This window comes from Eretmochelys imbricata, chromosome 1 (genome assembly GCF_965152235.1).
Source record: "Eretmochelys imbricata isolate rEreImb1 chromosome 1, rEreImb1.hap1, whole genome shotgun sequence".
In the NCBI taxonomy this organism is placed as follows: Eukaryota; Metazoa; Chordata; order Testudines; family Cheloniidae; genus Eretmochelys; species Eretmochelys imbricata.
The window spans coordinates 157,583,804-157,611,757 of record NC_135572.1 but is presented as its reverse complement, the minus strand read 5'-3'; the positions used below and the strand labels follow the sequence as shown (position 1 = coordinate 157,611,757).

Genomic DNA, 27,954 nt, shown 5'->3' with positions numbered 1-27,954 from the left:
GATCGCTTCAGCGCCGGAGCAGGCCCTTCCTCGTGCCCCGCTGCCTGGCCTGGGTGCCGAATACTCTTTACCCTGCTTTTCGGCTCTCTCCCCCGCTAAGAGGGGGGTGAGGGCACAGTAGCGCGCGATCCCTACAGCGCAAGACTCCGTTCGCACGCACGCGCAAGCTCCCCCCTCCGCCGGTCAGCGCCTCCCCCTTCCTAAGAGGCGGAGCCACCCTGGCTGGAGCAGCGACCAGCCCCCACCCTCCACTGCTACGCGCACGCCCGGAAGCGCATGCGTAGGGCTGCTCCCTGGAGCTGCGGTGGCTTTTTTGCCCCTCCCGGACGCCAGGGGGCGCTTGTGGGGGTGGGCCGCCTCCCTTGAGTGACCCGGAAGTGAGGGAGCCTGCGGCGCGAGGGGCCGCACGCGCTTTCGGCCTGCAGGGAGACGCGGAGCCGCTGGCGCCAGCGCGAGCCCCGCTGCGGGGATGAAGTTCGCTTACAGGGTAAGGGGCTGGCGCGCGTGTCACCGGCCCAGTCGGAGCCCCCCCGCCCCCCGGGTGGTGCTCTCTGGGCCCTGCCCCTGAGCCGGCCCTGCACACCTCCCCCCCCCGCCCCCGCGCAGCCTGGGACCCTGCCCCGAGTCCTCCCCCCATATCCTGCCCTGGGAACCCCCCCTGGATCCCTCGCCCTGCCCCTCCTACGCACCCCCCCGTGCCCCCTGCAGAGCCCTAAGCACCCCCCACACACACACATATACACATATCCTGAGTCGCTGGGATCCCCCTTCACTGCCCCCCATACACATCCCACCCTGTGCTCCTTGCAGAGCCCCAAAGCTGCCCCCTCAAACACCCTGAATCCGTGGCATCTCCCTATGAATTCTCCCTATACTGCCCCCCATACACCTCCTACCGTGTTCCCTGCAGAGCACCCCCTCCCCCCCGCCCCCGCACACACACACACCTGGAGTCCCTGGGAACAGCCCATCCCTTGTTGCAAGGATCGCTCTACACTGTGCGCTTCCCCCCCCATGCATTCTTCCCTGGTTTGCCCCAGTGCTCCCCACGCACTTGCTCTGAGCGCTCAATGACTGCTCCTTCTTTACCTCTCTGAACCCCTGCCTGCTCCTCCAACACATTGAGCTCCCCCTTTGGGGATTGTAACCACCCCACCCTGATCTTTAAGCATCCCTTCCCTGGAATGTGCCTTCCTGTTGAGCCCCCAGTAAGAGCACCCTCTCCTTTCTCTCCCAAGTTCTCTAACTTGCTGGGCACTGTTTATCGGCGTGGGAACCTGCATTTCACCGCAGATGGTAACTGCGTCATCAGCCCCATCGGGAACAGAGTCACCGTCTTTGACCTGAAAAAGTAAGTGACCTGGGCTTGCACAGTGCCTCTCCTGCTAACTGATTCAATAGTCCAGTTGGACTATGTATAAATCACATAATTTCATTTTAGCTCCTGAAAGGCTGGCACAGAACTGGGGCTGGCGATGCTAGATAGTGAAATATTTGGATATGACTATAGCGATGGGCATGGGATAAATGGTAGGAAAGCTGTTCTAGTCTAGTGGACAGCGTAGGGTTCTGGACTAAGATTTGGGGGACCTGGGTTCAGTTCTTGGCTCAACCACTGATCTGCATCTTTGAGCAAGTCACGAAATCAACTTGTGCCTCTGTAAAATAGTTTTCTCTATTTCCGTGTGGTGTTATAAAATTCATTAAAGACTGGGAGGCACACAGATGAGGGCTGTATAAGGAGCTCAGCAGATGATAGTATGAGAACCTGAATAGAACGGAATTAGTGTGTGGCAAGTTAATCACTGACAAGGAGGTAGAAGATTTTGCTTAGTGCACAGGCACTCCAGGCTTCCAAAATAAAAGTGTGTATAGTAGTCTTCTCAAATAAAAAGTATCTTGGTGAGAGGAGGGGGAACAATCTGCCTGATACAGAGGTTTCTGGAATGATTAGCATTCTCAAACACCACCACTCCTTTAGAGTAGTTTAAAAAAAAAAAAGTCAAGCCTATAGAATAGGCTGCCAGGAGATATCAGAGAATGCATATTTCATGTGTAGAGCCCTACGCAGATACAAAATTTGTATCTGCGTCTGATCTGCAAACATGGTCTGGATATAAAGCAAATATCTGCAGATTTGCAGGGCTCTGTTGTAAAATTTGGATCCACGGATGTGAATATTCACACATTTGCAGGGCTCTATTCATATGTGTGGATCGATGAGAAGAGTAGCTGTACAAATGAAAGTATTATAAAACAATGAGTAAAGACAATCAATAGTATCAATGTGCATTTGATGTGGTATGGTATCCCTGTGCAGTTCTGTTGTGCTTTTTTTTTACTCTGTGGGAAATGGGGGTCTTGGTGTCCCTGATCTCTACTTTTAACCTTCCTATCTTTAAAAGTCTTCATTGTGGCCATCATGCTGCAGAGCACTTGGCAGCATGCCATTCAGTGCCACTTCTTATTCATCTACAGGGGTTATTGTTGAGCAGCGTGAAGTAATTTCAGGGTTTATGCACCCTGTTTCTGTACCACTCCCAGCCCATGCTGACCCTGCACTAGAAATCAAGGCCTAGTCCTCTGAAAATGAAAAGCATTAGTATATTATGAAGTCATTAGAGCACTGTTACGCTGCTGTGGTTAATGTTGTTTTATTGGTTTTCTTTTCCTCTAGTAATAAGTCAGAAACATTACCATTGGCAACACGGCACAATATCACATGTGTGGGGCTCTCTCCAGATGGAAGTCTTGCCATATTAGTTGATGAAGGTATTTGGGGTTTTTTTTATTCCTAAAGGTGTGTCAGAGAACTACAGTTTGCAGAAGACAGTCCACTTTATTAAACATGATAATATTTACCCATAACTAGCCACATTTGACTAAAACTTAATTCTGAAAACATAAATTTCTTCCTCAGAATTTTCAAAGTTGTTGTTGAACCATAATGTGGCTTCTTTAATTTTGTTCAGTTTTACTATGTTAATATTTTAAAATGGTGTTATATTGAGAAGCGTGTACTACACCTCCCCGCCCCCCCCCCCCAAAAAAAAAAAGATGTCTGGCTTAAAAAGAAATAAATCTATATACCTAGTTTCTTCAGAGTGTCGAGCTGTTTCAGTAATCCTTTTCCTTCCTTCCTTACAGAGGGAGCTGCCTTGCTTGTCAATTTGATCAGTAAATCTGTAATACATCAATTCCATTTTCAGAAGCCAGTGCACTGTGTCTGCTTTTCCCCAGATGGCAGGTAAACAGGAACTTAAAAAACAACAACTTTAAAGTGTAGGTAATGAAAGCTGTAGTTAATTAAAAACAGTTAGGCCAGTCAAGGAAACTTTACTCTGACTTCATAATGCACTTCCCCATGGGAAAATTCAAGTTCATTGGTGCACAGGTACCTAAGAGATGCACATAGTGACGCTGCGGAGGTTGAAGTCAAGGTTTTGCATTGTAGGATCTTGAGTGATGTTGGAGATGTATGAGACTTATTTATATAGGGGCAGACTCTGCCCCTCTAAGTGGTCAAAAGCTGAGGGTAAAGGTATGTTGAAAAAGGATATCTTAACTACGGACATTTCCTTGCTTTTAACACTTTGTTTTCCTTGAGCAATCTTAATTGATTTTAATGAAAAATTTTCTTTCTGGAAGTAATACACAAACTCTATTTATACATATACACACATTTACTGGAGTGGGGGGTGCTGTATACGCAGGTGATGTATTTTACATGACAGGACTTTGTCTTTACCAGTGTAGCAATAGTACATATTTATCCTTTCATCACACAAGAAATATCCCTTTCTAATATTATTTTGTTTTGTTGTATTTTTCTTGTTTCTGGCATGGAAGGACTGGTTGCTCCTTCGGTTTTCTGTATAATTTTGCTCTTCATTTTCTGTGTGATAGGAAATTTGTGATTACAAAGGACAATGTTGCTCTTATGTACCATGCCCCTGGGAAGAAGCGAGAATTTAATGCCTTTGTTCTGGACAAAACTTACTATGGTCCCTATGATGAAACAACATGTATTGACTGGACTGATGATTCAAAGTAAGTAGTTACAAAAGTCAATGGGACTTGTGCTCCTTGCTCCCTTGCAAATCCCACTTTATTGCTCTTTATTGCAAGATGTTCTTGCAAATCCCACTTTATTGTTAATTTGGTGTTCATTATTAAGGATAGTATATATGTTGGATCCTGAAATTTTGCTCCAATAGAAATTTCATTTGTGTTTGTGCACTGTAGTCCAGTCTCCAAATTCTCAAGTCTTTCATTGGCTTTGAAAGCTCCCTTTGATTTCTCAATGTATGTTCTTAAATTTATTCACAATTAATGGTTTTTTTTTTTTTTTAAAAGCTGCCTGAGTACGTATCCATAGAATATAGCTATATTTTGGGCAGCAGTAGGGTACAACTGTCCCTTAAAATGGGTCTCCATCTCCCCAGAGGGGGAATGATCCTTACGGAGTGAGTGTAGTTGGCTGTCTCTGCCTATTCAATGCTTGGCATCCCTGCTAAGACTATCAGTTGTAGTGTGAACATCTGTCCAGTACGAATCACCTATTGAATATCTGTACCTCTCTGTTAAAATGGGGTCCACACAGTGCAAAAATTTGTGAACCCATGCTCTGATCTAACTTCCCCTTTATTTTCTTTATAGGTGTTTTGCAGTCGGTAGCAAGGACATGTCAACATGGGTGTTTGGAGCTGAGCGATGGGTTAACCTGATCTATTACTCTCTGGGAGGGCATAAAGATGCAATCGTAGCCTGCTTCTTTGAAGAGAATAGTCTAGATGTATGTAAGCAAGCCCACTGCTTATTTGAATATTCACATTAAAATTGGCCCAGCATTTTTCCATCTGTAGATAACCATACTGAATTTCTATTGCATTGGTATTCCAATGAAGTGTTCATAGAAATTACTGGTGGAAAATACCTGTTAGGCTATTTAATGTCCTGTAATTCAAACATGATTTGCCAAATTGTCTTTAGACTTTGTTGAAACGTTTTCCTCTGTCTTCAGAGTAAATCTTACAATTTTCATGATAAATGAATTTTCTAAGCCAAATGTGTAGGGGCCCTAAAATAATGCTTTATAGTGGAAGCTGGTTACAACCTTAATTATCGAGTAAGTATTGCAACTCCCTAATCCAGTTTTTGGAGGGCTGGTATGCTGTTTAATTCAGCAGATTATGGAACCATAGGGCTGTATGATGGTCATGATAGATGTGTGTGTGTGTTTATACTCCAGCTGTACACAATTAGCCAGGACGGGGCTCTGTGTGTGTGGCAGTGTGATACAGGCCTGGATGGTCTGAAGCCCAGGCCTCCCAAGGACAGAGCTGAAGATAAGAATGAATCAATGAAAGACCTGGGTGAAGAGTTTATTGAACAGCACAAGGGTGAGGAGATTCATGGCAAAGCCACTACAAATGAACAAGAAAGGAGAGACAAAGTGAAATATTCACGTGCTGCAAAGTAGGTGATCTTTCAACGATAACAGGGATATATATAGATAGATATAACAGCCATAGTGGGGATTCATTGCAATGGGCTCTGCTCACTTTATATTAATATACCTTGTCTTACTTGAAGCTAGTGGACAACGCTACCCAGCTTTCAGTCATTAAACCCTATTATAATTGCCTTCAATAAAACACATTTCTGTCGTACCCTGAGCATGTGAATAGTGATTTATGCAGTTGGTGAGTAAATAGAAGATTTTCCTCCATCTGCCAAGGATTAAATCAATGTTCTTGTTTTTTGATGACACAAAAGATTACTATCAAAAGTTAAAAACGTAGGAAATGTAATGAGGTCCAGGGCACGCCATCTGCAGTGGCACTGATAGATGCTTAGTTTCTGCTACTGTGGAGCTATATTTCTGTGAGAAAAGATGGGTTGACATCAAGATACTGAATTGTGGCTCTGTGACGTTAACTTCTATAGAAGATAGGTATCTTTAAGATGACATCAGCAGTTTGGGTTACCTTTCTGAAGGAGTGCCACATTTCCAAATGAGACATTTTATTTATTGAGTACATAATGTTAGAGTATAAGGAAACTTTAAATGGAATATGCAATTGTTGGATAACATTCACACATACATTTATTTGACCCTGAGAATGCCATCAAATACAACACCGTAAGAGCTACAGCTACAAAATATAAACCTCAGTACCAAGAGTGCAGTATTTATGATTCCAGTGCTTTAGTTACTCATTTAGAATCATCTTAAAGAATACAGGGATAGTAACCACTTATATTATAGAAACCACAGATGTTGGTGTTAGGTGACCAAAAGAAAATCCACAGTTTAATTCCTCTGAGGTTAACCTTAAGTGTCTTTCATTGTGTATAGTCGTGTGCAATGTCTGCTAAATTATGTTAGTGTAACAGCTGTAAATTAGTGTCCATGGTGGGAGGAGTGGTTCAGCTAGAGGAATAAAGCAAAATGTAAATCATAAGCAACTTGGAGAACTGCTGTGTTTTGGTTTGTTTGTTGTGGTACCACCTCCAACATACTTGCCTTGTCTTGAATTGTCATTGCAAAAGTACACCTGTCAGTCATCTTCACATTGCTTTTTTGGTTTATTTTCTTTGGCATATAGGTACTTTTTCAACAAAGAAGGAGATTTTAATAACCTGACATCTGCAGCTTATCACAAGAAAACGCACCTTCTAGTCACTGGTTTTGCTTCTGGAATTTTTCACCTACATGAGCTTCCAGAGTTCAACCTCATCCATTCCTTAAGGTTAGTTTAATTGTACAAGCCCTAGAGTGGGTCATTGTGTCTAATGCTGAAGGAAGAATGTCATGGTGTGAAAGTCTTGAACAGTCCACTGGGTGTTGTAATTGGCATTTCAGTCATGAGTTGGAATTATGAAGCCACACTGATTTGAATAGGAGCATTAATGTCTGACAGATTAAATAAAACTATTTAATTCCACTTCATTGCTTTATTAGAGAGGGGCATGATTTGAACCAGGAACTCCTCTGAGTTCTAATCCAAGCCTTGACACACCCTCTTTATGGTTTTGGCCAAGTCACTGAACAGCTAGGTCAGTTTTTGTTTGTATAAAATGAGAATATTACTTACCCCACCAGGGTATTAATAAATAGCATTTCTAAAGTCCTTTTAAGACAAAAAAGATATAGCAGATGAATATTATTATTATATTTTGATGGTTGCTATGTAGCATGGCGTGTTAAACTTAAAAAGGGGATGTGTAAAGAATGAACGCACATTGTCCATTTATAACAAAGTAGATCTTTCTAGAATATGGCAAATTTTAATCTTGTACCGCAAAGTAGCTCCTTGCTCGAGTTCATAGTTGCTTTTTTAAAATACAAATTTATACTCTCTTTACCCTGAACTATATTTTTTGTTCCTTCTATCCCATAAGAAGTCTGAAAAGTATCCGAAGAAATTACAGCTCCACAGCTAGCTCCAGGCTATCTATCCTTTGATAAATTGAAGTTTATTGAATTGAAATGGTGGAAATTTGTAAAACTGATCAGCATTTAAGCACTGTGGCAGTGGTTTTTGTCTGTGGTGAAATACATTTAACAATTTTAAAAACCACACAAAAATTTCTGTACAAATCACTTCAAATCCACACTCGTTTTAAAAAAAAAAAAAATTGGATGGGATTAGGAAGAGTGTATTGATTCAATTGTAGGTCATTTTGTATTGAAATACATTTACACTCTAATCTTGAAATAATACTTAACACTTGTACATCATTTTACTTCTTCAGAATGTTGTGCAGACATTAAGTGGGAAAGAATTGAGAGATGAGAGTGATGTGCACAAATATTGTGAAGGAAGAAATACTGTGTGTTCCTGCTAGCTCAGTCTGTGGAATTGTATTACTGGGACTACAATACCTATGGCTCTCTGATGCCATTCAATTAGCACAGTGATGGGCATGTATTGGGACATAGTTGGCTGTGTCCTGTATATTGAGTGGGGTCAGAGAACACTTCTAGCTACTGCTTCCTTGACTCTTAGGATCAAATTTGCCACTAGTATAAGTGGACCCAACTCCAGTGACTACAGTAGAATTTGTCCTCTTGTGCTAATGGGAACTTTGGCTCTCATGATCAAAAATATGTGGTGCATTTTCAGTTTAACATAAAATTAAATGTGAAACTCTCATTGCATCTTTTGCATTACTGTGAAAGTGGCTCCATATGTCCTTGATCCAAAAGCCTGGGCTGGCCTAACTTATTCCAATGCTGACTAGGCAGTGTATTTTTGCTGGTTTCCTTTAGATTTATTAGAAGATATGTGTTCATTATTTCTGATTTCATAGGAATGTGAAAATCAAAGGACTTGTTTGAATAGAGGAAATCAAAACCCAGTTTCTCAAATTACATTGTTCCTTTAATCCTCAATTTACGTATTTCTTGGCATTTTTCACTTAGTATTTCAGACCAGAGGATTGCGACTATTTCTATCAACTGCACTGGTGACTGGATTGCTTTTGGATGTTCAGGTTTGTAGTTCAAGGGTTGCCTTTCTAAGGCAATATGTTGCAGGTCTGCAGGTGTGAGTGAGTCAGGCAGGACCCCTACATTTTAAAGTTTTATTTGTTGTTTTATAGGCCCATCACCATACTATCAGAGTATGTCACATAGATTAATGATTTTGGGCTTATAAAATCCCTCTGATGTAGGGAAATAATATTTCACAAATGAGAAAACTGAAACACGTAGATTAAGTGGTTTGCCCGAAGTCATGAAATCTGTGGCAGATCTTGGAATAGAACCTAAATGTCTTGATTCCTAGTCCAGTTCCTGACTGCTAAGACTATCCTCCTTCTAAAGGGAGTATATTGTGGCACCAGCCTGAGCATAGGTTATATTTTACCTTTATTCTGGGTTACCTTTCTTCCTGTGTGCATCTCTCTTCACCGATATAAATGTCTTCCTTTGCTATAAGTTATGGCTGGATGGATGCACCAGCTAACCTCCTCCAACTCTGAGCTGCAAGTCTAGTCCATAACCAACCGCCATGCAAGCTGAACCCTTCCCCACTCTCAACAGATGTCTCTCTCTTAGAACCCTTCTCGAGTCCATGGAATTGAGTGAAAGACATTTGATATTCCATGCAGTAACTCCTTGGCCAGACCAATAAGAACCTTAGTTTGGCTGCTTTTGGTAGACATTAGCTCTCCTGTGTTTCAGTAATGTTGAGATATAGTTTTGATTCACTTAAAAAAGGCAAGATTAAAAAAAAAATATTTCACAGGAAAGACCAATTTCAAGCTTGTGTGTTTTTATTTTTATTTTATTTTTTCTCTTTCTAGTAATTTTTTTTTAATGGTTTTCCTCCATCTTTTTTTGGCTGCTCATCAGGACACATCTGTCTTCTGCCAGTGACAGTAGCAGTATTGGCTTGGCAAAGCAATAAGAATGCTAAGTCAAAGTAACAACTGCTGACGTTTGCAGAAAATCTGTCACCTTGATCTTGAAATCAACCACTGTGCATTCTCTTAGGGTGGATGCGTACATAACACAGGCTATCTGTATGCACACGATTTTTTTATAAATGGGAAGGATGTTGTATGCAAGTATGGTATGTAGCCTGTATATGATGGGCCCCATCACTGAGTCGAAATTACATATCTATCCTCTCCTCTATTGTGTTTACAGGTCTGGGTCAGCTGCTGGTGTGGGAATGGCAAAGTGAGTCTTACGTGCTGAAGCAGCAGGGCCATTTCAACAGTATGGTCTCATTGGCATATTCTCCAGATGGGCAATACTTAGTTACTGGAGGGGATGATGGGAAAGTAAGTCAGTCAGTTATTAAAAACTCTTGGCTCACAAAAGTATAGCAAGTGGTACAAGTCTGAATACACTATAGAGAGCACTGTTACTGTAACTGACAAATCCTTTTTCATAATTTTAAAAATAATGTTTTTGGCCACAATGCCTGTAAATATGTTTTGGAAGTTAGGAGCAATTTACTTTCCCACTGCCTTTACGTTCTGGTTTGTTATTGTAGGGATGTTCTTGTGGGATGTGCTTGCATTACTTACAGTTTCTAGCAGTTAAGAATTTGATTTGGAACAGTTGCAGATGCAATGCAGCATAAAGAAAAAAGTAGGCCAAAGTGTGGGCTTGATAGTAGTGTCCCTAATACCTGTCCACATTAACACGCTAGCAGAGATGGTGGATTAATGGTGTATTAGTACAGACGACCCTCAATTACCCAAAATTGTGAAACATCCACCATGCCATTCTAACAGTTGGGGTTTACCAGTCTCAGAATAAATCCAAAATAAGTTTTATAAAAAGATATGATGCCTAAACAAAATTTTCTCAGATGTACCACTGCAGATAGTTGCTGTTTACAAGAAAAATGAAAGTGTCTCGTAGTTGAGACTTGTACTGAAGCTGTAGATTAGAGAGAGAGAGAGCCAGGCTTTGGATTTTGAAAGGGGCCATTGTCTTTTCTAATTATGGTCTGGAGACTTAACAGTTTATATATCTGAAATATAGACATTTTTCTCCCACTCTGAAATTTGGGGCTGGGAAAGAAAAATAGCCCCACTGCTGCCAATCAAATTTAGAACTGACTGGAAATGGGAATTCATATTCTGTGGGAAATTACAAAACTTGAAAAATGAGAAAATTAATTCTGAAACATAATGAAAAATCAAATTTCCCACAGAATGGAAGTTCTGAAATTTTCCTTAGAAAAAGTCAAAACGACGATTTGATCTTTTCAAAAAGTATCTTACGCTGCCTGCAGAGCTGGGCTTCCCTGGCCTAGGAGCCCCAGCTCCAGGGTAACTCTCACCCTGTTGGGGAACAGGGAAGCCATGGAGCTGGGAACAGTTTTCCAACAGAAAATTGAAATTTTCTTGCAAAATTGAAATCTGTGGAAAATTTAGTTTTTGTGTAAAGTGAATTCTCTGTCCGAAAATCATTCCAATGGAAAATTTTCAACCAGCTTTAATCAGATGTTCACCTTGCATGTGTTTCACTGAGATTTTACAAATAAAAGGCCTGATCCTGCATTGTTCCCTCCCAAACAGAACTCCCACTGGCTGAATTGGGAGTGCTGTCTGAGTGAGTAAGGCATGCAGAATTGGGCTTTCAGAATGAAATAATGAAGCTATGCTGGAGCATTCTACAAGAAGGATGTGGAAAAATTAGAGTCCAGCGGAGGGCAACAAAAATGATTAGGGGGCTGGAGCACATGACTTATGAGGAGAGGCTGAGGGAACTGGGATTGTTTAGTCTGCGGAAGAGAAGAATGAGGGGGGATTTGATAGCTGCTTTCAACTACCTGAAAGGGGGTTCCAAAGAGGATGGCTCTAGACTGTTCTCAGTGGTAGCAGATGACAAAACAAGGAGTAATGGTGTCAAGTTGCAGTGGGGGGGATGTAGGTTGGATATTAGGAAAACCTTTTTCATTAGGAGTGTGGTGAAACACTGGAATGCGTTACCTAGGGAGGTGGTGGAATCTCCTTCCTTTTGAGGTTTTTAAGATCAGGCTTGACAAAGCCCTGGCTGGGATGATTTAATTGGGGATTGGTCCTGCTTTGAGCAGGGGGTTGGACTAGATGACCTCCTGAGGTCCCTTCCAACCCTGATATTCTATGATTCATTGGGGTGTGAGTTTATGATACAGGAATTCTTAGAGGGCTTTTCTTACTACTTTTGCAGGTGAAAGTTTGGAACACCAGTAGCAGCTTTTGCTTTGTCACTTTTATGGAGCATACCAGCAGCATCTCTGCTGTAACTTTTACCTCCACCGGTTATGTCATTCTGAGTGCTTCCCTGGATGGAACAGTGCGAGCCTTTGATCTTCACAGGTAAATCCTCTTTAAGCCTCAGTGCGTCACTCAGTTTTGTCCAAAGATTATCAGGATCTTGTGTTTTCATTCCTAGTCTCTAAATACAATATACTGCCAACCACAGTCCCCAGCAGTCATAAAACCTTCTCACTCTTCAAATCTTAGTGCTGTTTTATAGGTTTAAAGTGAGTTTATCAGATTTTGACTAATAAGTGAAAACAGATATTGTGAAGCAGTAGGGTAGGGAGTCTGAATTAGCTAGCCAGCACGCTTGGTGGTTGATGGAGAGGTGCAGTATTGAATTGTTTTAGATCCTCATTCTGCATCTGGAATGGATCATTTCTGATGGTTTTTTAAAACTTGATTAGTCTGTATTTTTTGCATCATCAAGCATCTTTGGATACAAAGAAAACTATTATTTCCATAGGCTATGCCAACACTACACAATTATGGGCTGTTGTTCCTTTATCCTTGTGCCTCAAAGCACCCTTCTGTGCATAAGAGACTCTGTCTGAGACTGGATCTAGGTGCAGTGATTTGGCCACCACAATTTTTACCTAGAGGCTAACAGTTCAGTAAGAGAATCCATAATCTCTGGCTTCAAAAATCAGTTAACTGATAAAGACGTGTCTAAAGGAACATCTCCACTAGTTCACTCAGTAAAGGAAACTAATAAAACATATGGGCATAGCTGTTGCCTATCATTCAGCAGAAGGTATGTGTACAGGGACACATGCAAGCTACTCCATCATTCACAGGATAGATGTGTGTATATTAAAAAAAAAAAGAACAAGCATCTTCAAAGATGAACATGAATATTTTTTGGAGATTAAAAAATAGCATCTTCACAAATTGTCCAGCTTTTGCTGGACAGGAGTCCCTGAGCCAGTCTTGAACTCATTCATAGTGAACAAGTCATACGTAACTCCACTGGTTGAGCAAAAATGTCTTTTTTTGGATGTCTGTTTTAATTTCTGTATGTAGTAACTTTGCAAAGTATATTCCAGATTTAAATTCTTACACGTCTTGATTTAAAATGCTATTTTAAAAAATATATAAAATATTAAAATGTGAAATACTTCAATTTTTGTAACATAATTTAGGGGAGGAGGGATAGCTCAGTGGTTTGAGTATTGGCCTGCTAAACCCAGGGTTGTCAGTTCAATCCTTGAGGGGGCCATTTAGGGATCTGGGGCAAAAATTGGGGACTGGTCCTGCTTTGAGCAGGGGGTTGGACTAGATGACCTCCTGAGGTCCCTTCCAACCCTGATATTCTGTGATTCTATGATGTTCTTAATGCTTTTTAATTGTTTAGACCTATACAAATATATATATTTTTAAATCATGTTTGCATATTGTTTACAACAGATACCGCAATTTCCGCACCTTCACTTCTCCACGACCAGCCCAGTTCTCTTGCTTAGCGGTGGACTCCAGCGGTGAGATTATTTCAGCTGGTTCCCAGGACTCGTTTGACATATTTGTCTGGTCAATGCAGAGTGGCAGACTGTTAGATGTAAGGAACTGAGATTGTTCTAGAACACTCACAATTAACATAGAAAGCACTCTGGTTATGTTAAGTATCTTTTAGGTTAGTTAACCCTGTCTGAGGGTTATGTGTTGTGGAGGAGATGCAGCTATATGTATAAACCCACATTAGCCTTTTCTCTCCCCCCCCCCCCCGGCAATCTATAACTTGGTATCTCTGGACCATGCTACATTTGTGTCTGTGGGGAAAGGGTTAGTTTTCAGCATTCTTGAGTGGCTGACTGTAAGAGCAAACTAGGAAAAGCCTACTGGACTTTTCTGGCTGTTGAGTGAGCACAGCTAGTGCATAAATGACTTCTTATTGAAGGGAAAGAGGGAAGATGTATACAGCCAGAAAGAGGGCTGATAGACTGACTACATTAAAGTGTGGTACCTTGCAGAATGGTTAGACTGAACACAACACTAGCACTTGAGAACGTCTCTCCTCTCCATGCCCACCATCACCTCTTTGGGCAAGAACTCAGCCTGTGTTGTCCACTTCATTATGACGTAGAAGTTGTAGGAAGAATCTCAAGACTAAAATACAGCCTGAGGACATTCTTGCTACAGTGCAGAACTGGACCATACTCTGCTCACAGCAGGCTGGGAGCAATAGAAGTGAAGAAGCTTGTGGTTTTCATGAAAAAGTTTGAGGTTAAATTCCCCACTGTGGCTTAAAAATTCTGGATTCTTCTCAGAGGTGTGTTACTTATGGAAAGACATGACTGTGAGGGGGCATGGTCACCACCTCCATGCCTTTCACTTGCTTACTGGACAAAGGTATGGCCACGCCTTAAACATCCACACTAATGTGAAAGCAAACTAGGTGAAAAAACCCAGTTGACTGACTGCGGAGTAGCTTATTGAGCGCAAGTCAGTAATGATAGCAGATTAATTTTGTTGGGAGAGAAGTGAATGGAAGTCCTGTATTCCAGTATTGCCTCTTTTTCAGACACCTGTTTCTGCAGCTGTGGGTTTAAAAAAAGAAAGTGAAATGAATTTCCTTTCCTAATTGGAATGAATGTAAATGTGAAACCACAGATGTGCTCGTAGAGTATTTTTTATATTTTTATTGCTTACCTTTCAATCAGAATTGCAACAGGGACTTTGATTCGGAAAACAGCAAATGGTGAAATGGTTTCAGAAGCAGGCCAGCCTTAATCTCCAGAGAGATGATCTACTTATCAATTCCTCTGGCTAGTTAGTTATACATTTAAAAAAAAAATCCATTATATTTCTGAATTCTAAGTTGATCGTCTTTCACCAGAGGAAACAAAATCGCAAGTATTACGGAATTCTGTTACCTAGTTTCTATTTCCTGTTCTTTAAGATCCAAAGGAAGTCCTTTCCCATCTCTGTACACAGGAATGTACGTGCATAACATCCCTTGCATTGAAAAAATAATATACTCCTAAATATATGTAGTAAGGGTATCCACAGCTAGTAGACATAATCACAGTTTTTGCCACATGTTTATATGTTGAACTCAGTTTCATTTAATTATTCCATATTATTTTTTTCTTACTCCATTAGGTCTTATCAGGCCATGAAGGTCCCATCAGTAGTCTGTGTTTTAACCCAATGAAGAGTATCTTAGCTAGTGCCTCTTGGGATAAAACGGTCAGACTCTGGGATATGTTTGATAGCTGGAGAACCAAGGAGACACTAACACTGAACTCAGATGGTAAATTTCATTTCATTCTGTCTAACCTGTCATATAGAGGCAGTTATGTATGAACTTAGGTATTGTTCCATCAAAAATATATTGAGAATATCTGTAGTTGATGAGGTCAGTCGGTCAACATTTATTCCTGGGGTAATTCTGTGCCACTGTGCGCATGCAGAATTCATGTCCCGTGCAGATTTCTTTGCTTCCCCGCAGAAAAATGACTTTCTGATGGGGAAGCAAAGGGAAGATGCAAGATCGGTCATGCACCCCTCCCTAGCAGCATGGGTGCGTTGTTTTGGGCACCTGAAGCAGCCGGCGGAGAGGTAACTGCCGGGGTGGAGGCTGGGGACACCCCACCGGGTGCCAAGTCAGTCCATCCGGCAATCCCCGTGTATCCAGATGCCCCCATGCTCAGACCTGCCCCCCCCCCACACACACACACACACACGCTGAGCCTCACCCTCCACACCCAGAGCGCCCTGCTGAGCCCTGGCACCCAGCCCATGGCTCCTACCCTGAGCTGGGCTCAGCTGCTAGTCTTTACTGGGCTGGGGTGGATAAGGAGTGCACTTCCCTTGCACGGAGTGGCTGGGTCAGACACCCCCAGAAACCTCTGGCTCTGCACACCCTCCCCCCCCGCTTCCTGCCCCCATCTCTCCTCAGCTGTGGGGGGAAGGAGTCACTGTATGGGGAGCTGCTCCCCAATCTGCCCAACCCACGTGCATCTGGAACCTCGCCCCACCCCTGCATCCAGACCACCCCCAGTTGAGCCCCACCACCCTTCACCCAGACTTCTCCATGCACTCGAACCCCCACCCCTATAAGCCCCATCCCCCCTGCACCTGGATCCCTACTCCACTGAACCTCAACCAGCTATACCGAAACTCCCTTTCCTCTAGCACCCGGACCCACGCCGAGCCCCAGCTAATTTCACCTGGACCTACCTGCAGAGTCCCATTGGCCCTGCACCCGGAACCCCCCAATGAGCCCTGTGCATCCAGATCCCCCGCACCCAGATTGCCCCACCTTGATCTCCCCCACACTAAGCCTCTCCATACTTTGATCCATTGCATTGAAGCCTGGGTTGAGCCTGCCTGCCCACACCTGGTGTGCCTGGTGCGGGGCTGCTAACCCTGGTGAGTTGCTTCACCTGCTACTCCTGAGGGAATTTTGCACCAAAAAATTAAAAATTCTGCTCACAATATTTTAAAATTCTGCAAATTTTATTTGTCAATAAATAAATGTGGAGACTCCAGTGTGGCGGTAGGAAGCACAGACCACTGGCTGCACAAAGTGGAAGATCACCCTGCAGCCCAACCCCTCCCCCACCGGACACAGACCTCTGGGGCGGGTCTGGCCCTTGTGCTGGGTCAGGTGCAGCCTCACTGCCGAGTGCATGTCTGCGGGGGGGTCCTGCAAGGTGATCTCCCACCTTTGTGCAGCCAGTGGTCTGTGCTCCCCACTGCCTTGCTGGAGCCTCCACACTTATTTATTGACAAATACAATTTTCAGCATTTTAAAATACTGTGAACAAATTTTAAATTTTTTTGGTACAGAATTCCTTCAGGAGTAAGCATTTTATTTGCCAGTTTCAGCCTGTAGTTTTCATTGCTGCTGTTTCATAGTATTTGGAAACCGTCAATAGCTCAAAAAGCCTTTGGTGCTAGCTACCTGGGTTTTCGTCATCTTAACATTGTGTTTTGTTATAAAAATGGGAATGTGTACCCTCTTATTCTCCATCTTGCTTAGTAGAGTCCAGAAAAAATGTGTTAAGACTGAAGTACATTTTTATTCATCGACCAAATTCTCTGCAGTTCTTGTTGTTGCTTTCCGCCCTGATGGCAATGAGCTTGCGGTTGCTACCCTGGATGGACAGATAACTTTCTGGGATCATGAAAATGCAGTGCAGACTGGATCAATTGAAGGAAGACATGACCTTCAGATGGGAAGAAAAGAGTTGGACAAAATAACAGCCAAACAAGCTGCTAAGTCAAAGTATGTAAAATGTTCATGTAGCAATGACAAGAAATGCAACCCTTTTTGTGAGGGTTTCAGAATTTAGCTGACATCTGAATATCTTGATTCTGAGATTGTTTAAATAACTTGAATATCTTCTGACTCAAGTGTGCTGTCCATTCATTCTAGACCTTTTTTTTTTTTTGGTACCTTCATCACAGCTCAGAGTCACTCATACATCAAATCCTGAGCATCTGTTCTTTCTCCTAAACTTGATTCATTTATACCATATTCAGTCTTTCATGTCATGCTGTGCATCATTTATCAGTGACAGTAAAAGGCATACACAGTTTTGTGAGTAGCTGATATGTAGGTGATTCATTTCAGAAGATGTAATCTGAGATATCCTGCTGGTTTTATTATCCAGGCAGTATAAATTTTTATAAATGCATTATTAACAATCAACTTTAAAAAAAATCTCTCAAACAATGAGCACAGCTGGTATGGAATGCCTTTGTTAAGAAATCTTTCCTTTTATCCCCTCACCCCAAAAAATTGAGGCAATAACTCTTTGAAAATTATATAACTTGCAGTTGTGAACACCAGTCAGTTGCTGTCTTCGAAATAGAGCTTATCATTTAATAGTAATTTTTTTCTGGGTCTTCTGAATCATTTTAATTGCAGATAAGACAGGTATGAAGACCTTTGCGAAGAAAGTAAACCTTTTGTAGTGGATATTTGTCTCATATGTGGCTTACTGCTCACTTATGTTAATGCACATCCATCCCGTAAAGCCTAGTTGCAGGAGTGTATGGTACTGATGGGGTGTTAAGCCGAGGCGGGTTTGTCTTCCCTCTAAGGGAGGTTCAAGCCCAGAGGGATTGCAAAATTGCATGTCTGAGAGGAAAGAAAAGTGTGCTTGATGGAAAAGCCTGCGAGAATTGTTTTGCTGTTGACGTGACATGGCTGTATTACAAGTGGAGTAGTACAAACATTAAATAATCCTCACAACACCCTGTGAGGTAGGGAGGTACGCCAACAAATCTGTTGAAATCTACATTGTGATAATTCACAATAAAGAATTTGAGAAGTACTCAGTCATGTCAAAACTATTCTGTACATTAAACATATTAAATTAATGACTGTGGAAGATTAAACTAGAAAAGGTTTTCTTTTATTCAATAGCAATTTTGGTTCATTGTATTGATGTTTGCTCAAAGCTCAGAAGTAGGAGTGAAATTATGCATTATATATTTTTTCAGATCTTTCACTACTCTGTGTTATTCAGCTGATGGCCAGTCTATTCTGGCAGGAGGATTATCAAAGTTTGTCTGTATTTATCATGTGAAGGAACAGATTCTTATGAAGAAATTTGAAATCTCATGTAATCTTTCCTTAGATGCAATGGAAGTAAGTGACTATCTCAGTTTTTGTTTATTTTTTTTAAGACTGTGATTGTTTTTGGTATAGTGTCTGATAAATGAGGTTTGCATTAGGAATATTTTATTACTTAAGTGAGAGTTCATTTTGTTGGTACTGAGTAGGAGACAGTCACAGGTGAAACCACCAAAAGAGTGAGTAAAATTGCATAACTACTGGACTACAAGAAACTCAAAAGGAGCCAAAGTGCTTGGGTCTTGAAAGTGCAAATTTCTTGACAATAATGATAGTAAAGTCAACTTGCAATTACATTGCATTTCAAGAGGGAGAGATTTTAAAATTACTGACAATCTTGTACTGAATAATTTTATTTGCGAACAACATATTTGTGCCAAAGAATGGATGCAGCATGGGAGGGAGGGCCTGGCACAAAACTTCGACTTATGAATGTAATCTGACAGGATTGCCAAATGCAAAAGTTTTCAGTTAATTTAAAAGTAACGGCAGTATTGCAGTCTCTTCCATCACTCTTCCCATCTTGCTAGGAGCTCTTAGATCTCAACTTCTCATTCTCCTCACCTTGAATTGTCATGGCCACTCTCTGAGGAGGTCTGACCTGGACTTTCTTTGAAACCCATTTATGAACACTCCTAAATCAAGTAGAGGTTGTTGTAAGGTAAACTGAGGGGCACTCCTTCCCTCATCAATGGCTGAGCATGGACCCCACAGTATTGTAAGCTTCAGTTTCTTCCAGGAGTCAAAGGAGACTCTTGGATGAACGTACAAAACAATAACCATTAGGCGACTGGGCTAACCCATTAAATGTTTGTGAATTACTCAGTTAATCCTGTTCAGAACTCTATACATCAGAAGACCCCAAACTTTTTACATCGTGCCCCCCTCCGTACCCATGTTGGCCCCCTGCTCCGGGGCCTAGCTCTGCTCCCTCCCTAGCGGGGAACACCCCACAGTTTGGGGACCTCTGCTATATGTGTATTCTTCAGATATAAGGAAACATGTTATGTTGGAGAGGAGAAGCAATTTTACAAATGGAATATGAATATTTTTCAGGAGTACTTGGATCGTAGGAAAATGACTGAATTTGGCAGCATGGCGCTGATTGATGATGGGGTTGGGGATGAGGATGGTGTTGCCATTGCTCTTCCAGGTGTAAAGAGAGGTAAATTCAGTTCTTAATCCCACTGTTAGTAACACTGCTTTTTGCCCTTGGCTCAATGGGATAAAAAAAACCCTTCAACCCTGGGTCAGTGTGGGATGGACAAGGGGTGGTGCTATTAGACATATCCACCACCCTGCCAAAATTGTTACAAAGCTAGTTTGAAAACATTGTGCAGATGTAATAATCAGTGACCTGTTGTTGAATACTTTCTCATAGAGGTTATAGGAAACAGACGCACTGTGGCCTAGTGAGTAGAGCACAAGGCTGGCACTCAGACTGGAGTTCAGTTCCTGGCTCAGCCAGTGACCTGCTTTATGACTTCGGGCAAGTCATTTTCCTCCGTCTGTTTCTCCTCTTACACTTTCTGTCTTGTGCCTGGAAGCTCTTCGGGGCAGGGACTGTCTCCGTGTGTGGAGCACAACAGGGCCCCATTCTCATCTGAGGCCTCTGGAGGCTATTGTAATACAAGATGACTGATCACATTTGAGTGTGTGATGAACATCATGTCCAAAGTAGGAACATGGCACATTGGTATTGCTCATGTTTGAGATCAGAACAACAGGATGATAAGGAAAATAGCAAAGTAACCTATGAGCTGAAAGGAAATCTGATACCTCAGGATTTTTTTTAAGTGATCTGTTGGTATCTATCACCTTACCAATATCTATCATGCTCGCCATACCACCAATCCTGAATCTGTCACACAATGGTTCAGTGTTCCTTTGTCAGATGTGTTTCTGCTGATTCACCAACAGTAACTCCAGGGTGAGGGTTCAGATCCAGTGTGAATATTTAGTTTGGTGTGTTGATGACTTGCTTCTCATTTCTTGTTTCAGGTGACATGAGTTCTCGGCACTTTAAACCAGAGATAAGAGTGACATGCCTCCGTTTCTCTCCTACTGGTGGGTGTTAACTGTAAATGTAGTTTATCAGTAATGTTGAGTCCCGTTTCTCCCCCCCCCCACACCCTCCACACACACACACACACACACACGCACACTGCAGAAGGACTGAGCAGTGGGTGAGAACTGGTAGATGTGAGCCTCTAATTTCTGAGTCATTAGTTCAAATTCACCCCAGATTTAGGGTGACATAAAGACATTGTCATTCAGTGACTCTCCAGGGGCTTATGTGAAATGAGTTGGTGGCCTCAGTCCAGGCACAGAAAACACCTCGCAGAAACCACTGTTATTAATATTGTCACTTATTGGCATTCTCTGAAGAGGGGCTGATTTCTTGTTCGTAGTGGTGATCCCTCCAGAACACATTACAGTGCTGTGTATTGGGCTTATTGTTGCCTTCGTTGTTCCTGTGTTCTGGATAACCGGAAGATTTAAGTTCATCGTGCTGTGAAGCTGGCACCTTTCACAGACGGTGTTTGATCAGTAAAACCATCTATAGTATTGAGAGACCTCCTTTTCCCAAATCACTTTAAGCAAGCATGGGAACAGTCTTCATGTTCATCACCGCTCCCCAGAAAAAAACAAGTGCGTTGTGTTTAAATATCAACTGCCACTTCTCTTTTAGGGCGAAGCTGGGCAGCGACCACCACAGAAGGCCTTCTCATCTACTCACTAGACTCCGGACTAATCTTTGATCCATTTGAGTTGGACATTGACATCACACCTAGCAGTGTGCGCAAAGTGCTGAGTCAGAAGGAGTACACCATGGCCATTGTCATGGCCTTCCGGCTGAATGAGAAGAAATTAATTCAGGAGGTCATAGAGACTGTACCATGTAATGAAGGTAAGCAGGGCTTCCATAAAGTGTAATTAACCTAATTTGAAATCCAGTTGTGTAACCCCCTTTGAGCTGAAGTCTGAGGGCAGAGTGTAGCCCTTAAACTTCCTTTTATTACCAAACATTTTACAATACAGCAAGCCTACTGCATGTTTATGGAAGGCTGTGTTAATTTGGGATACTAGTCATTTCTACCTCAGTACTGATGTGTCAAAAGAGGAAGGGGGAGAGAGTCTTGCAGCTGAAGGTAAGACTGAAAGTCAAGAAATCTGGTTTCTATTTTCTCTCTGCCACTCTCCTTTTTGACCTTGCACAAGTAAGTCCTCTCTTTTCCTCAGGTTTATATCTGTAAAATGGGGATAATGTTCACCTCACAGGGCTCATTTGTGGCTTAATTCCTGGATCACAAAGTACTTTAAGATATTTGAATAGAAATGGCTATAGAAGTCATTGTTCTTATTGTATATAATAAAAAAGGCACATTTCACTACTATACATTACAGTGCATACATACTGCTAATTAATCATCACTTATTTGGGGGCATAATTTTCCTGAACCAAAAAGCTTAAAATGTAACTTCATAAACATAGGAACAGGAGACTGAACATTGTCAAATAAAAATGTCATAAAGTAAATATAGCTTATGTGCTGATATTTTTATGTAGAGAATGAGGTGTGGCAAGGAAGGAAGAAGACTGTAGAGTACAGAAGTCAGTGGTCAAATGATGCAGATTTTTTGCGTTGGTGTAGGAGAGTGGATGCTTGGCACATCCAGAAAATAATACTGTTCCAGGTGTGAGGAGCAGCATAGAAAAAGACAGAAAGGCAAGAATGGGAGGAAGCGACACGGGTGAGCAAGGCGGGGTGGGTGGTGATCAGAAAAGTAGGCAGGAGGCAAAGCCTTAGGGCTGAGGATAAGGAGTTGGAATTTTAGGTAGAAAGGTGCATAAGATACATAAGATAGATGTATCCGATGAATTGAGCTGTAGCTCACGAAAGCTTATGCTCAAATAAATTGGTTAGTCTCTACGGTGCCACAAGTACTCCTTTTCTTTTTATAAGATAGAAAAGGAATTCAGGGAAGGAGGTAGTAGGGAGGAATGTGGTGGTGGTAGAAGAAGAAGGCTATTGTATCTGTTTTATGTTGGATAGAGGGGAGAGTCGGGAAGGCTGGAGAGAATCCAATCTAGGTGAGGGAGAACCATGCTGTGAACCAGGGTTTTGGCAACAGGGACTGAGAGGAATGGTAGGATTTTAGAATTGTTATACTTAAGCCATGGAACTCACTGCAGTGACGTATCAGAGAGCCCAGGGGCTTGTGGGGAATTCAAAAAGGGGATTAGACATTTATAAGGATGATGAGAAAATTCAGAGTTACATTAGATTGGATTTTTATTTGGAAGGGTTATAAATAAGGCTACAATTTTGGCATGGGTCTTTTTATTAAAGTCATGGACAGGATGCAGGAAATAATGAATCATGGAAATGCGCACACAGTAATCCAGTAACGAAGCCCAAGGCCTGCCACCCGGGGCTGAAGCCAAAGAACTCTGACATCTCTTAAAATCATGGAAGCCGCAACCTCCATGACAGAAGCATAGCCTTAGTTATAAATCCTCATGCTTCAGGGCATTGTCATCTACTGACAGACAGAGGTTACGAAGAAACTTCTTTTGTGGGAGGGTTATTCTAGTACCTTCCTCTGAAGCATCCTATACTGGCCAATGTTGGGAACAGGAACACTCAATGAGATGGAGCACTGGTCTGATCTGCTATGGCAGTTACTATAAAGTGAGAAGCAGCAAGATTTTGCCAGAGCCTGGATGTGCAGAGAGAGGGAAAGGGTGGAGTGAAGGTAGTTGAAGTTTTAATAGGAAATAAATGTCATGGCAGACCCTGTTTTAGTGGTAGATAGGAGGATCTTGCTTTTAAGTGGTGTGGAGGTTGGAAGATTCAGAGGGGAGTAACTTACTTTCTGAAGGACTGGCGAGTGATAATCACAATATGGCAGATTACCTCCTGTCCAGTGATGCAGAATAGTAGAACTGGGATAGTCTCTGAAAGGGCGTCTCCTCAATTTTCCTTCCCTTTCCTCACACCCCATAATTCCAGTTGAAAGCTTGATGGGTTTTTTTTGTTGCTTTTGTTTTTTAAAAACAGTTGACGTTGTCTGCTCATCGCTCCCAGAGCTGTATGTGGAAAAGGTGCTGGAGTTTCTAGCCTCTGCCTTTGAGACATCTCGTCACTTGGAATTCTATCTTACTTGGGCTCAGCGGTTGCTGATGCTACATGGACAGAAGTTAAAAACAAGGTGAGTGGACTTGAAAATCAAAACACAGAAAATTTGACATTTTAGGCTAAAGTTTAAAATATTTGAGAGACAGTTAAGAGGCTTCCAGCAACTATCTTTGAGATTCTGTATTGAAACATACAGCCCAATTAAAGTTACTTGATTATTAAAAAAAGAAAAGGAGTACTTGTGGCAACTTAGAGACTAACCAATTTATTTGAGCATAAGCTTTCGTGAGCTACAGCTCACTTCATCGGATGCATACTGTGGAAAATGCAGAAGATGTTTTTATACAAACAAACCATGAAAAAATGGGTGTTTATCACTACAAAAGGTTTTCTCTCCCCCCACCCTACTCTCCTGCTGGTAATAGCTTATCTAAAGTGATCACTCTCCTTACAATGACAGGTTTCAGAGTAATAGCTGTGTTAGTCTGTATTCGCAAAAAGAAAAGGAGTACTTGTGGCACCTTAGAGACTAACCAATTTATTCTAAGTTTTTTTGTTGAAGAATAGTCAACTTCAAAAACAGACTCCAACGAGAGACTGCTGAATTGGAATTAATTTGCAAATTGGATACAATTAACTTAGGCTTGAATAGAGACTGGGAATGGTTGAGTCATTATAAAAAGTAACCTATTTCCCCTTTTTTATTATTCCCCGCGCCCCCTCCCCGACATTCTTGTTAAACCCTGGATTTGTGCTGGAAATGGCCCACCTTGATTAACATACACATTGTAAGGAGAGTGATCACTTTAGATAAGCTATATAAGCTATTACCAGCAGGAGAGTGGGGGGCGGGGAGCGGGGGGAGAGAAAACCTGTTGTAGTGATGAACACCCATTTTTTCATAGTTTGTGTGTATAAAAACATCTTCTGTATTTTCCACAGTATGCATCCGATGAAGTGAGCTGTAGCTCACAAAAGCTTATGCTCAAATAAATTGGTTAGTCTCTAAGGTGCCACAAGTACTCCTTTTCTTTTTGCGAATACAGACTAACACGGCTGTTACTCTGAAACCTGTTACTTGATTATTATGACTTCCCAATGACCAATGTATGTTGAAATGTGAGTATTTGGGAGACACAACATGAATCCTACAGTAAAGTTGCAGAGGAGGCTCTCCTAGATTGTAGGTAGAACTTTGTTTGAACTTCTAGCTTTAGGTGCTAAATGCATAAAGCTATAAAGAGCTGTAAGAAGACTTGTGGGAACACTGTTCTTAAACAATTATTTACATTTCATGTAATTGACATCCAATTGGGCAGTGCTTCATACCTAATTATGCTGACTTTGTAGACTTTGCTTATGTTTTTAGTAGGCTGTCAATCACAGTTAACACCTGTGATTAACTGAAAACAAAATTAACACATTAATCGCATACCTCTGGGTGGGGAGGGAGGCATGGGGGGTGGGTGGGGCTGAAGCCCTTAGCCCCTAGCTCAGTGGTTCTCAAACTTTTGTACTGGTGACCCCTTTCACATAGCAAGCCTCTGAGTGCGACCCCCCGTATAATGTTATAATTTTATGTTTATATTTTATATTTAACATTATAAACATTATAAACATTGTTATAATGTTTATAATGTTAAATATATTAAACACTTTTTAATATATTTAACACCATTATAAATGCTGGAGGCAAAGCGAGGTTTGGGGTGGAGGCTGACAGCTCATGACCCCCCATGTAATAACCTCGTGACCCCCGAGGGGTCCCAACCCCCAGTTTGAGAACCCCTGCCCTAGCCTATATTTGAAAATATAGAGAACCTACAAAAATATTTTTAAAAATGGTATTCTATTATTATTTAATTGTGCAATTAAAACTATGACTAATCGAGTTACATTTTTTTAATCTCGTGCTTAATGGGGATTAATTTTTTTAATCACTTGACAGCCCTAGTTTTTTGGAAAGCAGTGTAATGATTTCTGTATTCTGCATTCCTGCCTAGTTCCTTTCAGGCAATTAGACAAGATATGAGTGTTTCAGCTCAGCATTCTTTTAGAGTTTTTGGGCAATTGGAATGAGGACACTGGGCAAATTAAAAATCTGATAGCTCTTCCCAACTACTATTTGGGAGTCACCGTAGACCAGAGGAAGAAGCAATTATGTATTCCTTTCCTTGCTGATGTGGGGTGAAGAATGAGTAGTTATTCACACATCATGCCATCATTTAATGAATCTGAAATGGAAAGGAAGATTGATTCTTTCTTTTGTTTTGTTACAAAGTAGCAATGGATAGTTTGTGCAGTCCAACTTCCTGCCTTGCTTTCCTGGAATTTATACATTGAGTCAACTTCTTCATTATAGCAAACAGAATCAACTCTGAAAAGTTGTCATTTGACCTCAGAATGGAACAGTTTCTGGGGCTGATTTCTACATTGGTGCTGGGGAGGGAGAAGCATTTGACTAACTCAGCTGAAGCAACATGAGTAATAAATTGCATACATATGTTGTACTGAGCTAAAATTGTACACAGGTTTATTGGTGGACACAGCACAAAGTTACAAGGTCACTTGCTTTTATTCAGTGACATTTTAGATTTAGAACATTGATATGTAAAAATGAGCTAACAATATAACCGTTTTTTTTTTTTTATTTGAAGAATAATGTTGAAAAAGGATTCTAGAAATCCATGTATAAATACAGGCTACACAGTTAGTTGCTTGCTTTCTCCTTTGTAGGTCAGGGAAGCTGCTGCCCATGATTCAGTTCCTTCAGAAGAGCATCCAACGTCACTTTGAAGATGTTTCTAAACTGTACGTATTGCTGTCCTTTAAATATTTTTAAAACTTAAACCATAATCTTGTACAAAAGCTTAAGGCTATTGAATGTTGAGAGGGAAAATTTGTGTGATGTACTTAGATGAAGCAGAACCTAGCTTTTAACGTTTTTGTATTCTGGTGACTTGTTTTTACAGCTGTGAGTGGAATCGCTATAATATTAAATATGCTTTGGCCATTTCACAACAACGGGGCATGAAACGTCCTGCAGAAACATCAGTGAGTGAAGAGGAGTTGGAGGACTCTAACAGTGATTATCTTATGGAAGAGGCAACCACGCAATCATAAGGACAACGTATTTTCCCTTAATTTTCCTATTCCTTTTTGTTTTTTGGGGACCTACAGAAGCAATCACTTGCACCAGTGGAATTCACTGAGACTGAGTGGCCCTCATAGTGGCTTATTTTGTATATGTTGTGATATAGGCTTGGAGTAATCTGCAAAGGTACAGAATCTGGTTCGATTTAGGATAGCTAAAGTGTAGTCCATAGAGTGCCTAAAACATGGCTTGTGGCCTCCCTCTTCCCGTAACTGAGGGAGCAAGGACAAAGGTGATCAGTTAGATTTGTATCCGAACTCAAACAAGATACTTGTGTTCATCTGTCAAAAAAGATAAAAGCACAAGTAAACATATTGTTAGTGTGTTTATTTTTGATAAAATTTGTATAAATATACAGGCATTTTAGGCATTGCAAATCACTCTCTGAAGCCTTTGCTGTCACAATATTTCTGTGCCCCTGGATTAAACTCTTTTTTTAGTCATTTTTGTGTGTGTCATTTTTCATTAAATATTTGGAGGGTTGCATATTGACCTCAACTCATTTTAAAATGTTATCCCAGTTGCATTTAATAAAACAATAATAATAATTTGCTAAATTTTAAAATTATCCAAACTTTAAGCTGAATATTACCCAAAAAAAGGAAAAATATTTGAGATAAATGTTTCACCATAGTGTGAACAAATATGTGAGCAAAGATTCTGTGCAGTACAGCATCTGCAAGGAATTTAATTGGTTAATGATCAAGGTATTGCAGTAAAGATTTATGTCCAGAAATTTCCAGCCTGTTGAATGCAACTTATACCACTATGTAACCAAATCAGAAGAACAGTAAATATCTGAATGTTTGTTTCTCTTTTCTTTTTTTCTTTTTAACATGACAGCTGTTTTTTTTTGGTTGGTTGGTTTTTTTTAAACAGTACAACCAGGGTTCATTAGGATGTCAGATTTTGCAGGTTTGGGTCTCCCAGATGCTTTAAATGTGAGTTAACATGAGCACCAGTGAATTACTTTTTTGATATTCTGGGTATGGAAAAAACATGCATGTCTCCCATGCAATATATTAAAAGATCTCTATTAGTGAAGAATATCTCACAGATTACGACTGGTTTCAATCACAAGTGATCTTCTATTAAATTCTGTTTTGGTGGGTTTGCTTTCCTCTCTCTTTCTCTCAACACTTGGCAAAAAGTTACTGAAAACTGTTACAGAGAAAATGTGCATCAAAAATGTTTAGATATACAAAAAATCAGTTTGTATGACTCAACTGTATAAAATAAATATTATTGTATACTCTGGTGATCCAAGTAAATAAATATACCAGTGTAAAACTGTT

At 41.1% G+C, this 27,954-nt stretch overlaps 1 protein-coding gene across 1 annotated transcript; it reads left to right on the top strand.

Moving 5' to 3' along the window:
- The first annotated feature begins 355 nt into the window (after positions 1–355).
- PWP2 (PWP2 small subunit processome component) lies at positions 356–27,954 on the top strand. Its single transcript, XM_077817756.1, has 21 exons — positions 356–487; positions 1,239–1,351; positions 2,678–2,772; positions 3,148–3,247; positions 3,907–4,050; positions 4,660–4,795; positions 5,252–5,478; positions 6,612–6,755; positions 8,432–8,502; positions 9,662–9,798; positions 11,684–11,832; positions 13,183–13,330; positions 14,875–15,025; positions 16,825–17,005; positions 18,229–18,376; positions 19,418–19,526; positions 20,363–20,428; positions 21,054–21,272; positions 23,428–23,578; positions 26,242–26,316; positions 26,478–27,954. Exons 1-21 carry the CDS (start codon positions 470–472, stop codon positions 26,626–26,628), a joined length of 2,733 nt encoding a protein of 910 aa, XP_077673882.1. The 5' UTR covers positions 356–469; the 3' UTR covers positions 26,629–27,954.